The 14,530-nt window shown below is 34.4% G+C and overlaps 1 protein-coding gene across 6 annotated transcripts in view; it reads left to right on the top strand.

Annotated features, from left to right (window-relative positions):
• adgrb3 (adhesion G protein-coupled receptor B3) overlaps positions 1-14,530 on the top strand; it is a 117,605-nt gene that overhangs the window by 74,302 nt on the left and 28,773 nt on the right. For all 6 annotated transcript variants that reach the window (XM_055029321.1, XM_055029318.1, XM_055029317.1 and 3 more), the window contains 5 exons: positions 513-621; positions 3,870-4,016; positions 4,698-4,773; positions 5,785-5,887; positions 7,548-7,591. In XM_055029321.1, the coding sequence (XP_054885296.1) occupies positions 513-621; positions 3,870-4,016; positions 4,698-4,773; positions 5,785-5,887; positions 7,548-7,591 (479 nt within the window). The remainder of the gene's footprint in view (positions 1-512; positions 622-3,869; positions 4,017-4,697; positions 4,774-5,784; positions 5,888-7,547; positions 7,592-14,530) is intronic.

Raw genomic sequence — 14,530 nt, 5'->3', positions numbered from 1 at the left:
AGTCATTTGTTCTAACAGCTATTTGCAAGATAAAGCATAATATTAATGCCCAGACATCTTTGGTTCAGAAATGGGATAGGTTTTCTCTGATAGAAAATTCCAGCAAAATACTTTGCAAATTTTGCATAAGAATGCCCTTCAAATGTTTTGTAGCACTTTAAGGGCAATGCAACAAAACAAATGACTTATGACTTTGAAGACAATGAAAACACATCCCTCAAAACATTAGCACTGCTTTTTATGACATTTAGCTAATAGAAATAATTTTGCTACTTACTCCAAATTGGTCTAGAACAGTTAAAAAATGTCCCTGACAGTGAGGCAAAAGATTACTCTCTACTTTTACGCAGCATATCTAAATATTTGGTTTCAACTTATGTATAACTGTATAACAAACAGTCTTTGGGCTCATTTTAATCTGTAGTGTCTCTCAACAAACATTTACCAGTGTTACTTGTAAGAAAATGAAAGCAGTTTTTTTAACATCCTATTGTCCTTCTTATCTTGTTCAGATCTACCCTGCGGCAGTGGAACTCATGCAGGTCATAGAGGAGTTCATCCATATTGTTGGACTGGGCATGAAGGATTTCCACAATGCCTATCTGATGACCGGAAACTTGGGTAAGAATCAACTCCCTTTCCCCCTCCCAGACCCACTGCTTCTGAGTTCATTTCACCACTTATCTCATCTCGATGTGGACACATAATCCCAGCGCTCCACTGTCTCTCTGAGTCAATTTCCCCACCATCATTAAATTAGGATAAATGGTGGATGGTAAAGTTGAAGGGAGTAAAATTACTGCAAATCAATAATCTTAATTAAAACTGATCCTGTGGTCTCAATGTGCTAAATTCCTATGACACCGGCAATTCCAGTTTCACAAGAATAAAGGAGAGAAGGAACTCACTAAAAGTACTTTCAATGCACATTTATTGTCTCAAATGTTTATTTCAAGAGTAACATAACATATTAATTGTGTATTTGAAGTTGAAATAATCGTGTCTGACATGACACTGCCATGCAGCTCTTTGAGTAAGGCTTGATTAGCACTTTGTACCCAGAGGCATGTTATTTTTCTGTAGCGCATCATCACAAAAACATTCTTTGTCGGTTCCTTGCAACATTCTTAAAAAACACACTTTGCAAATTACTGATGAAAGGCTATGAAATCGGAAGTGAAATTAGCAATGTTATTCTTTGCAGCTCTAATGGACTTTTCTGCTACACTGATTTTTGTCTTTTTTACGTTGCTTGTTGTTGGTCTCTGGAGTCTGACTACAGAGTTTATGTAATATTTTATTTCCGTGGAGTTCCTTTGTGTTCTTTTAATTTATGTTGCATACCAATTTGAAAGATCTAAAGTCCCTGTGGTCTCATTTAATTTCTTTTCTTACATTGAATGGTGTCTTGAATGGAATAAGACAACTGTGGTCTAGACTCATTCATGGACGTGAATGCATACATTTACTATGTGACTGTAGGAGGATGGATTATTGCTTGTATTCCTCACAATAGTTCATTATGTGAAAGGGAAGGTGTATGATTTCCATAACGATGAATACTTTGCTCCCTAAAACAGTATACCCCTGTCATTCAGTGAATGTGTCAAAATTCCACTATGAATTTGTTTGAGTTAAATTAACTGATAGATTTAAATCTGGAAATGAATCTCTAGCGCTCTTAATGCGAAGTGTTAGAAAGTTCTTATTATTTTTATGTAAGAATATCTCTGCACTTTTCTTTAAATGCATAGTTTTTTTTCTATTTGTGGTTGTGTCATTTTGCTAACAAATAACCGTCAACATATGACCTCGATGTTAAGCTGACTCTAAACCTATAGCTAAACTTTTTTCAAAAAGAGAAACTATCACAAAGAAGTGGAGGGGCTAAGAAAACTGTTTACGAAATAGTGTTTAGCTATATTATTGCCTTGTTTTGGTACAGTTTCATACTCAAATGCTGAAATTGTAAATTAGTCTCGTATTAAAAATATATTCCCACAGTTTCAAAGAAAACTCATTAATGCAAGGGGAAAATTCTAACTTTACTCATAAATATGTTTGCCCTGTATGGGTTTTGAACAGCAGAACTTCATCAAGTTTACATTTACATTACATATGACTTGTTTCACTCAATGAGAAACCTGAAAATAATATTAGGAGATGTGTTGATAAAGAATCTACGTTACATTCAAAATAAATTCAGAATACAGTATTCAAAGCTTAAAATAAGCTCAAGCATAACATTCATTCATGTTCTGTGGAAACAAACAGATTGCTTAGTGAACAATTTCAAAAATATTGCATCATCTAAATGTTGTAGTGAATTATTTGTTGTAAAATGTTTTTTTTTTTTTTTACAAAACTGAATAGATAAAAGAAACTGGATGATACTGAAAGTCTTTTTCATGTTTCAAACTCCTGTCAGTATCATGTGAACTTCCCAGACAAATATATGTGAATGTTAATAGTACATGAATATTATTTGTAGGCCCACACCTGGCAGGCTAGTGAAAAACAATATATTTTTCATTTGGGGTTAATGATGCAGCTGTAAGTTATTTTCAAAAGAAAAGTTTACATTATTAAGTGAAATTTCCCTAATCATTGGTTAGAAATTACTATTTTGTGTAAAGTGTAAAAAAATAAAAGTTTTTTACCAACTTTGTATGACATTTTAGCTAGAAAAGTACTCCATCTACCAAAAAGAGTCATGGTAATTCAAGCAACCTACATAGAGGTCATTGTATAACCTCTAAGTCATTGTATGACCAGTATATTAATTAATGTATACTGGGATTCATCATACACATTAGAAGACAAATTTAAAAATTTCATCTTACATCAGTATATTCTCACAGTGGCCATTTTGATTAGACCAATGGATGGTTTTGTGGATCCATTGGTGAGAGCTAAGTGGTAAGAGTAAGATATTGCTGTATCATTTTGTCACTTTTTTATGGCAGCCTCTTAACTCAAATAGTAGCTGCCACTTCTGTCCCATCTTCTGCCCTGCTACTTTTGGCTAAATAACTTTGACTGCAAAATACTTTTCATCCAGCAAATTTTTCTAAGACATTTAGAGTACACAATAAAGCACTGAACATATAAATACTATGACTTGCCTTATTAAGCTTCCAAACACAGTATGGCAGTTGCAAAATATTTAATTAACTTGTACAATTGTCTAAAAGAAATGTAAAATGCAGCATTCCAAGGCTATTGTTTTTTGTTTTTTTTTTTATTATGTACCCTGCGACTAACACCACAAGCTCAAATAAACACCCTCTTACCACCACTGCTCTCAACATCTGGCCTCCTGGTGCTCGTTGATTTCATGCTCTCTATAGGATCATCCCAAATACACAATTCTCCTCAATCATGGAGTTGTGCCAGGATATAAATTGTACTACCAGAACAACACAATGAACAATGGAGTTTTTACATCAATGGTAGGATTAGCCACAGCTTCCCCCTTGCTGAGCCGCCACCTGACTGGGGCCTGATATGATAGCAGGTAGAAAACAGTTCAGCTTTGTCCTCCTCCCTTGTAAATTTAAGGTCTTTTATTTGTTAATCTGGGTATTTTTTCTTGTCATTGCCTCAGCATACAAAGGTATTATTTTTTTGTCCAGTTGTGATGGGCAAGTTTTAAGTTTGATTTTAGACTTTCCACAGAAATAAAAAGTACAATGCTTGGCAGGTTTTTGCTTGTTTCTTTTTATGCTGTGTATAAAATGTGAAAGCGAAAAGACTGGAATGTTTTCACTTCTATTTTTATCTGGTTTAACTGCTCATGAAATAATCTTCAGACTCCTATATACCCTGGAGAACATCTGTAATCTATATTCATTTATTGGTTTCTGCAGTGGCCAGCATCCAGAGACTTCCAGCCGTGTCTGTGATGACTGACATCAACTTCCCCATGAAAGGTCGTAAAGGCATGGTTGACTGGGCCAGGAACTCGGAAGATAAAGTGGTCATCCCAAAGGGCCTCTTTGTTTCCCAGTCAGCAGGTATATCACTGAACACATCCAGTAATTTATGGAGCTGCATCACCTCCTGTCCAAATAATTTTATTCTACAAGACTCAAAGCCATACAGACTGTCTTGATGTGTAAGCCGGATTTTCCATCAAACTTTAAATAAACACTTACAGAAATGTAAAAAAAAAAGGAAAAAAAAAGAAATACCTTTATCAAAGATCCAAAAATACTAAGCAGAATTGTCATTTTTATGTAGCATTCCACATTTTTTGAAGTGTATTGAATATGTAACAAAAAAATATGTTAACTTACTTGTTCTTTTTCAGTCAACGAATTTGTTTCACTCCTTTTATGGCATCAATTCAAAAACTGCAGCTGCCACTTCATATCCCAATCCAAAACCAGACAAAATTGTCAACTAGTTTAATCAGTCTTATCTGTTATGAATCAAGCATAACAAAGGAAATTACTAATTAGGACTCTGAGTCATCTGCAATCACAGCTGCTTTAGTACAGAAAGCAGATTTTATACAAGCATTTGATTCATGTTTTACAAATTTTTAAATGCTATAGAAAATGTTTCTTCTTTTTCTTTTCAATCAAGCTGTTAGAACAGGTGTATCAAAATAAATCATGTTTTGAAATAAATACAAAAAGATTAAAAAAATATATCCTTAAATTCATAACCTGATTTCCCATTTTCTATTTCAGACATGGAAGGATCACCTGTGTTCATTTTGGGAACTGTTCTCTACAAAACTCTTGGACTCATGCTACCTTCACCAAAGTAAGGGGAGCTCACACACGCACACATCGTACTATTGTACTTTATGATACAGTTTATGTATGTGTATATATGTCTATCTATATGCAGTATCTATACTGTATATATACGAGGAAGAGAGACACTAAGCAAAGCTAAAGAAGAAAGTTAGAGGACTTTGTTAGCTCTAACTTAGGAAATAAAACACTGACTGTAATGGGGAGTATATTGTTAATTAGGAATGACACAATTGTCTTGAAGAACTGCCGGTTGGGCCATGTAACCATCAGCTGAGTCCTTCAAGACAACAATTCTTTGGCACTGATAAGGACAGAATGGTGATTCCAGGACATGTCAACATAGCTGTGCAATAGAGCAGCTGCAGCAGACCCTCAGTGTCTACGTGAAAACCCATAATCGGCCACTTCAGATTGCCCTTTCCATACTGACATGGGAATAAGCTTATCAAGAAGGGACTGTTTCCCTCCCTTGAATAGTTTCCATTTCTCACTTTTGGAAGAATGCAAAGCTTTTACAAAACAAGTAACTTTTGTAAAAATGTCAGAAGTTTAAGTGTATTCTGGATGGAGCAATTTTGTTCATTGATGTCCAATTAGAATTACATCTTGAAAATAGAGTTGTTTCACAGGCAAAAGGCAGATACAAAAAATACTGAAAAAAAGAGTAGCTCCATTGGTCTTTTAGCTCAACTTTTCTTTCAGTATGCTGGTGTTATTATCAGTTAAAATGTCCAAGAAACCTTTTGTTCTTTCTGAAAACAATAAAAGTAAAGCAAAGTTTTTAAAGCGGGATTTTTTTAAAACACAGATTATGGTTTGTTGTTTGTGATTCTTGCTGAGCTTTACATAATTGCTTTTATTGTTGACTACAGAAAGAAGATAACTTATATAGATTTACAAAAATGTGCAAACACACTTGCTTTGAAATACTGAATACCAATAAGCAATTTGGCAGAAAGAAGCAGTGGAAGGGATTTAGTAACAACATTTATGAATCTGTGTTTTTTTTACTCAGGAATATCACTGCTGTAAACTCCAAGGTTATTGCTGTGACTATAAGACCTGAGCCCAAGGCAACTGAGTCCCACCTGGAGATTGAGTTGGCTCATCTGGCAAATGTAAGAACCACAGTAATTTTGAACAATGTTAACTGTTATAATTTCATTGTCCATTTATAGGGTGGTGTGATGACACAAGTAATACTTAAAATTAATTTCAAAAGAAAGAATAAAATTGATGATTAATTTAGAATAAATAGCTGGAAAAAAAATGTCAGATCACCTGTCAAAGGCCTGATTTCTCAGAAGAATGTGGATATTTTCTCTGTCTCTCAGGAAGAGAGACAGAGAAGGAGAAAGACAGGTGGAAGGTTTATGTCAAATCTGTTTCATCCATCCCAAATCTGACTCAGATTTGCGTTTTGTACCATAGTGCTTTTAGTGCATCAAATTTCAGACATTTGGCTGATTTGATATGAAGTTGAACAATGCCCCCATCTTCACTATTGCAGTCTCTCTGTACAAGACAAACAGCTTGCTGCTACCATTAGTATAGTCCTCTTAGATTTGAAACCCTGTCCTTGATGGTTCCTAACTCATTCTGGACAGGTCTCCTCAGTCTCATTTCACAAAAACAAACAAACAAAAAACATGTTTCATGAAAAACCAAAAGTCCATATGGGTCACTGCAAGTCATAACTAAGCTTCATATCACCAGCAGGGACTTTTGTCTAGGAAAGACACAAGTCTTCCCATTTCCACTTCTTTGTGGACGTGGAAATGCTTCTCCGTGGAATGATTTAGGATCAGGGTGAGCCTTGGTGGTTCCTAATTTTTTTTTTCTACATTTTAACGAATCTCCTTTCGTATGAGTTGGACACTTTTAACTTAAATGGTTTATGCAGTTGGGTGCTCCAGGAAGACAATGGCTAACATTAATCTTGTGAAATGATCTCAACCTCATCCCTTTTGAAATTGTGTGATCCAAGCTACCAACTAATGATGAATAAAATAAATGCTTTTATTTTTGATAATAAGAGTGGTCAAATATGTATGTGTAATGTATTACATTTGACCATGTTTGGATAACAGAAAATCACCAATTAAATCAGACTTGTGCAACTATTTCTTGTTTTTCATTCAATTGATCCGTGTTAAAAAAGGAACCATTCAGACAAATCCATCAAGGCTTAAAATTAAACAGCTGCACATGTAAACTTTTCACCAGCACTGTAGCTTGAAATTGAATGATAAATCATAAGCATTTTTTTTTTTTTTTTTTTTGATATGTGACCACTAATTTTCACATTTCATATGGAGGCTGCCATGTTCTGCATGGTGTTATTTAAACAGATGTTTGGTATTTCTTTATTGAATCTTCTATAAAGATCACATTGTCTATCGCCTTTCTTTAGGAGAGACACACTGTCGGTCAAATGGCTTGATAATTAATTTGTGAGCACAGAGTGTCTGGAGCTGCATTCAGTTAATTACAAGGACAATTCCTTTTTATGGTCCAAATCTTTTTTATGCATCTTAGACATGAAGCACAAGTGAATCTGACCGCGTCATCAAATGTGTCTCACTGTGCGGTGCTCTGATAGTGCAAACCATGGCCGAATTTATGGTTTCTGTGATCCATTAACTACATTTTTAAAAGACTAACGCTGACAAACACACAAGTATGTGATAATGATGGTGTGATGATAAAAATGATTAGTTATTTTTTAGTTATTCTTTGTGATTTACTGAGATTTGTTACACCTTTCTTGCATTCTAGGGAACAATGAAGCCGTACTGTGCACTCTGGGACAGCAGCATAATGTAAGTGGGCATGCGATAATGTAATCCATATGAATGAACATATATTCAATACAATATGATGCACTGCAATAAATTAAACAGTTACACAGTTAAGCAAAAAAAATTATGTTTGTTGAGACGCCCACCGATTCATGTGGATTTAGCTGATGGAATTATTATTATTTCTTTTTTTTTTTCAATGTCCCTGGGTCAGTTTTGTTCAGGCACTACAGCTGCAGTGTTCCTCTACAGCAATTGCCACCATGATTTCTGAAACTCATGAGTCACATTTGAGTTATATGCTCATTTCTGAAAATTATAATCGTAGAGAAATCAGGTTTTGTTTTTAATGATTCCATTTTCTTAAGCAATAACGAACAACAACTGCAGATGTGGAAAGTGAACAAATTAGCAGCAGGTGTTGATATAGATATCTACTTGATTAAAAGAGTGCTAAAGCATCAGTCCAATCCAAATGTATTCAATATTTACACAACTATTTCCCAGTGAAATTTATCACACTTCAATGGGTTATATTGGGATGTTATATGACAAATCAACACTAAGCATGATATAATTTTGAGTGAAAGAAAAATGCAAATGTGCTTTTCGAATTGTTTACAAATAAAAGCCTAAAAAGTGTGCGGTGCATTTGGATAACCCAAAAATGAAATCCAGTGAAACCAATGGCTTTCAAAAGGCTGTGTGTGATATAATTTCAGCATAAATACTGCTGCTCTGTGAAGGCCTCAGGGGTTTCTTACAAAACATTGGTGAAAAACAGCCTCATGAAGACCAATTCACCCCTCAGACATGTCAAGGAGAAAGTTATTGAGAGCTTTAAAGCAGGCAGAGAGGCCCATGGTAATTTCAGTGAAGCTGTGGAGATACACGGGCCAGCTGGGCGAATCTGTCAACATGATAACTGTGGAGTCATCCACTTTTCTGTGGCAGGGACAAGCAGAGTTGATTTGGAAGATGGATGGAGGTAAATGCAGGTCGATAGAGAACAGAGAGCCACAAAAATAATGTTATGCAGAGGTGTCCAACGTCAGTACTCAAGGGCCAGGATCCAGCATATTGTTGTTTTCTCCTGGTTCAACACACCTGGATCAAAAGATGGCTCATTGGCAGAATCCTGCAGAACATTTACATGCTGAGGAAATAGTAACTACCACTATGAAAATAACTAAGACATAAAGGACACCGACTCTTGAGGAACGACTGATGGAATGGTTTAGATCATAGCATATTTAGGAGTTATAATGAGACACTCAAAGACCAGACCTGACTTCAATTAAGAAACTGCTCATATGTTTATAGATTTGCTCCTTGCAGTCTGACTGAGCTTGAGTTATTTTGAGAGGAAAATTGTTTTTTTGAGACGTGTCATAAAGACATGCCTAAGTTTCAGCAAAAGGTAGTTTTATAAAGTACTTACTCAGGATGACTGAAAGCAAATGCACTCCTCTCCTTTCAGATTACATTTTTGTAGATGATTCATTGTCCTTCCACTTATCAAATAGAATACATTAAAGTTTGTGGTTGAAATGTTTGAGGGACATGAATAATATGACAAGGTGCTACAAACCCTGAACGTCAAAACATTAAGCAGCGTGATTTGCCCATTTCTCTGCTCATAAATTCTGATCAGTAATTTATATTTCAATGAAAGTATTGTGTGCTACCAAACTTTGTGGTACTTTACCTGTACTTAGCATTGTGGGGATGTTTAAGTGGCTTATGGTTCTTCCTTTGCCACTTGATTGGTTTTGTTTCTCTTTTGCCAGTGTTCTCCTCATCCTATCTCTTCACGCTACACTAAAACTAGAAACAGAAAGTGTCTTTGTTCACACAGGGGATCAGTAGTAGGACACTAGAGAGCAAGTAAACTCTGGTGGGGGTTGGAGATAGAAATAAGAAGCTGGGTTGTATGAGTAGTTGGCCTCTCTAGGCAAAGAGAGATAAGGCATCCTCTAAAGGACAAACAGCAGAAGAGGCTGATTGAACTGTTGCTAGGAAACTGAGGGTAAATGTTTTTAAGTACAATGACAAACATAATGTAGGGCAGATGAGGGTGGTGGCTCATAGGAATGATGGGTAGGTGAAGAAGACTTGACCTAATAGCAGAGCAGAGCTTTGCTGTTAGGTATTATGTATTTAGAAGAGGTTTATCAGTTTATAGCGAAATAATATAACCCATTTTAAGGACATTGACCTGGTGCTCAGGTCCACACCTTGACATTTACCACCCAGCAACTTCAGAATGCCTCCTTGCTCCAACACACCTAAAATAATTACATTTCATTATCAACATGACACTCAACTCTATACAGACTTTTTAAAGAAGTTGTTTATTTGATTCAGATTTGTTGGCAAATGTATGCATTTTGAAGCATTGTAGCTCTTAAGGACTGGACTTGGGAATAGCAATACCATCACTCACTATTATGACCTGGAAAAATTGTCATCAAATTGGATGCGATACACAACTTAAGACCAAAGTTGTGTATCGGAAATGGCTTAAGGTTAATTATTTCAAAACATCACTGTGACACATTTTAAGGGAATTGCCAGTCTACTGAAATAAACAAAAACAAACTGTAAATTATATTTGTATCAAGTATCAAATAATTTTTCCAAAGATAGAATTTAGTAGAACAAACTGTTTCACCTTGTTTCTGCAAAATTGTAAGCACAATCATGTACAAAAATGGTTGGTAAACAGTTCATGATAGAAATATATCTTTCAACAACATTTGATTTCAGCCTGCTTTTCCTCTCTTACCGCCTTTGAGGACAACTGGTCTATTTTTGAACTGCAAAGGTACAACTAGGACAACTCTGCTCCATTCTCTTAATAATTTTCACAACCCATATGCTTTCAGATCAGCAATTTTTCTGATCTGCATTAAGTCATGTTAATCAGAGTGCTGCTGAATGACTCTGTGGGACTATAATCATCTTCATTTCAAACATTTGGCTCTGCCCATTACCCAATGGCAAGCACTCTCAAGACTCGATGATGGGACAATGCACCATCTGTCGAACACATCGATTTAAACCAAATTAGGGTGCTCTTTGGAACTATCGGTGCAGGAAAGTTGTGGGGAAAAAATTGAATAGTGGATCACTATGACAATGCCCAGTTTTATTTAAGGCTATGAGAACTTTTAAAATTGTTTTACTTAGATTAATTTTGAAACAACAAAGCTGCTATTTTCTTGACTAAAAAGAGGTTAAAAATGAATATATGTAAAAATAACATTTAAATTTAATAGAAAAAACAGTGTAAAAGTGAGTCACAAATGATATTTAATTGTAATTCATAAACAATAATATATTAGTATTCATAACAGAATTATTTTTACATTAATGCTGTTCATGGAGACAATAGGTGTTTTGTAAAAAAAAAAAAAGACCTAATGAAATTGTTTTTATGTATATTATCTTTGTAAATATTTTAAAATGTTATGGCACATGCTAAAATAATTGGATTTCTTTAATTAAACTCTGTATTGTGTTTTATTGTGATAGTGAGAAAGGCAAAACACATGTCATTCTGAGACATTCTCCCTCTTATTTTAATATACTCCTGAAGTCAGCATCTCTACAGCAAGAACAGTAAACACTTCAAATACACAACCTTTGATCACATTTTAAATGTCAATGTTTTCAGCTCTCAAGTGAATTTAAGAGTACAGGCAGCCCACCTTTGAGGAGATGAAAAACTAAATAAATTGAAACACAATTTATATCACTGTAGAAGAAATTGATCAGCTCCTTCTTTAACATTTTGCTTCTTTTAGTTTATAAAAACATAACATCTTCTAAGTGAGCGACTTATGCCTAAACTAGATTATATGCCTAAACTGGATTATATTTTATATTAGGGTTATCACACTTAATACTGCTGCTGTGGGGATTCATTAGTGTCTTAAAACACCAAGGAATAGTTTTGTTTTTAAATGTTAAATGTTTCTTTTCATTTGGTCTTCTGTAGCCGGATGACTGTAGCATCCTCTGAATGCCTGTAATCACCTCACTGTGTGATATTTTGATCTTTAGAAATCCTCTCTCGGATTATTCAGAAGAGTCTAATTTGAAATGTCAAACAGAATAGAATTACCATTTACCCCTGGGACAACTTTTTGTTGTTGTTAAATTAACTTCTTCCAATATGTTTTTTTTTTCTTTTTTCACACAACTGTAATACTTTTTTTGATACAGTAGCATGTGTTTCTTTTGAAGGAAAAGAAGATTTATGGCATTGATACATGTGAACATTTTCATTTTCATATAAATGAGACAATGAGATACTATCTTGTAAATATTACAAGACAGTAACTCATAGTTATGAGATACTATTTTATAATTATGACTTAGGTACCTCATAGTAATGTGATAGAATTGTATTCTTATAAAATAAAAATACAATATTGTATTTTTATAATATTTTAAAAACACAATATTGTACAATAATAATACAAGTATTGTATTTTTGTTCATAAAACTACAATAATAATTGTATATGAACACAGTAGTTCATAAGATACAATAATGAAAAGTCAAAATTGTAAGATAAAAGCAGTTTGTTTTTTTAGCAGCATGGCAGAAATTAGCTTCCATAATAAATACATAGTACATTTTTTAAGTTGAAAATGAGGACTTCAATCATTTTGCAAAACCAAGCAGAAACACAAAACCAGAACAAGGAGAAGAAGTACATGACAGTCTGGCTGGAAACAAAGAAAACATCAGGGTATTTACACACATAGGTAGCTAATGACTAACAGCAGGCAGGTGTTGATAATTAACTGAAGCCAGGTGAACAGAGAGCGCAGAATGAAAGAGGGGCCATCAACCTGGGAACACACTAATGATAACACAACAAGACAGAGGATGGAAATGAGTGACTAAAGCAGAAACCCAAGATGAGCCAAACAACACTTGAAACAAAAACCACAGTGTAGAAAGCTTTGTCATCATGCAAATAATAACCATAATAATAACATAAACATGATGACAACGTAGAATGTGTTAAGCAAAACCAAAGTAGATGTGGTAGCCTTTTCATGCATCTTTCACTGTTTTCTTCTTGAGGAATCACATTCTGTTTTTCATTAATATTTAAAAGATGGAAAGCAGCAGGCACAGCTTCAGGTTCCACAAACATCTGGAGAACTTGGATTAGAGCCAAATAGGCAATAAGCACTGAATGCACTGCAGTTCATAAGAACTCAAGCTCTTTGTTGCAACATCAGAAGATATAAAAGTCATATTCTTTATTTGATGAGCTGAAATTCAAATCACAAACTAATAACGGATTAGAAACGTGAACAAAGTGATGTCTTTTTAAATACTGATTATCTATAATACTGAATGAACTGTCATTTTATCCTAAACCCTGATTATTCCTAATAGGACATGTCATTATCATGGAGTGATACCAATATGTAAAAATACAAATTTTTTTGTATTCACACAAAGGATTAAAACAGCATATAAATTATTGTTGCCTTGCTGCTAGCACACATGCAACAATGTCATCTAAGTACATAATTGTAGACAGTTTAAAATACAAATATCAACTTGAAAACACTTTGCGTTTGCCAATTAATTCACTCTGGGTTTGATTAGGATATGGGGTTGTACAATGTTCTGTAATTTTCTATATGGCAAAAGAATAGAAGTTTAAAAAAACAATGTGGGTGATGTAGACTGTAATTCTAAGCTTTGCTCTCGCAGTGACTAATGATGGACTCTTGGGAACACATTTTGCATTAATTTATACTAGGTGTTATTGTTGCATGTGTGTATCGGCACCGCATGAATTGGACTATGTGTGTGTACCCTGTCTTTGTATTTTTATGCAATAATTTGAAAGCAGCATGAACATGTTTCTGTGACATTTCAAAGGCACATTTTTTTTTATTTTATTTAATATATTTACATACATTTAGAAAAATTCCTATTTAGATTTTGCATGACATGCAAACGATAGTACAGACCAGTAGCTGAAATGACTTTACAGACTCATCTGAATATTCAGACTCTTATATGTCTACCACATTATTAGAGTTTTTCCTCACTTTGAGTTAATAAAATCTTTCCTGCTACATGGAAATTCACAGTCATTTTTCATTCTCTTCATCGAGTTAAAATACTCAGTGTGGCCTGAAGGCTGATATAAATCGCCCATCATCAAGATATCCAAGATGGATGGAATCATTTCACAGCACTGGCTCCCCACCCTCCTCTCCCAATCATCATGTGTCAGTCTTTCAAGAATTTATAAAAACTGCCTGAAATGCATAGCTCTAGGAACTTGCCAACCCTCCCCACTCCACCTTAGTGTCTGAATAATACAACGTGGACATGCAAGGAATTTAAAGATGTTATAACATGCATGAGAATATTCAGTGATGTGATGAGTATTTAACACACATTGTAAGTGGATACCATTGACATTTAAAAAAATAAAATGGTTGCAGGATCTCTGTGTTTCTGGTATATGCAAAAGGTTATGAAAATCGAGAGAAGCATTTCTTTATTTAAATGTTTAAATACTAAATCAACCCAAAGCTCTTTCAGTATTATATGCCAGGTCCATCCTGAATTTGCCAAAAAAAAGGTAAAAACTTATTACGAAGGAGTGGAGTGGACAACATAAAAACAGATACCAACATGTATTAGTCATGTAAACTAATGTTGCTTACAGTTTGAAACAGGGTGTATATTTCTTGTGGGGTTAATAATACATTTGTACAATTAAAACACCAATGAATAATAATTCATATTATTTGATAAATAATATGAATCAATCTTTAGCAATTTTTTCAATTAAATCTGGGTTGATTAAAGGATAAGGACGAACAGAACAGGTTTGGAATCCTAGATCAACACCATCAAGCATTCACTTTGGCTTTTTTTCAAAGCTTCTGCAAAGTCCCAAGATTC

The sequence above is a fragment of the Poeciliopsis prolifica genome, unplaced genomic scaffold, assembly GCF_027474105.1.
Source record: "Poeciliopsis prolifica strain line A6 unplaced genomic scaffold, Auburn_PproV2 SCAFFOLD005, whole genome shotgun sequence".
NCBI lineage: Eukaryota > Metazoa > Chordata > Actinopteri > Cyprinodontiformes > Poeciliidae > Poeciliopsis > Poeciliopsis prolifica.
This window is presented reverse-complemented; position numbering and strand designations above follow the sequence as displayed.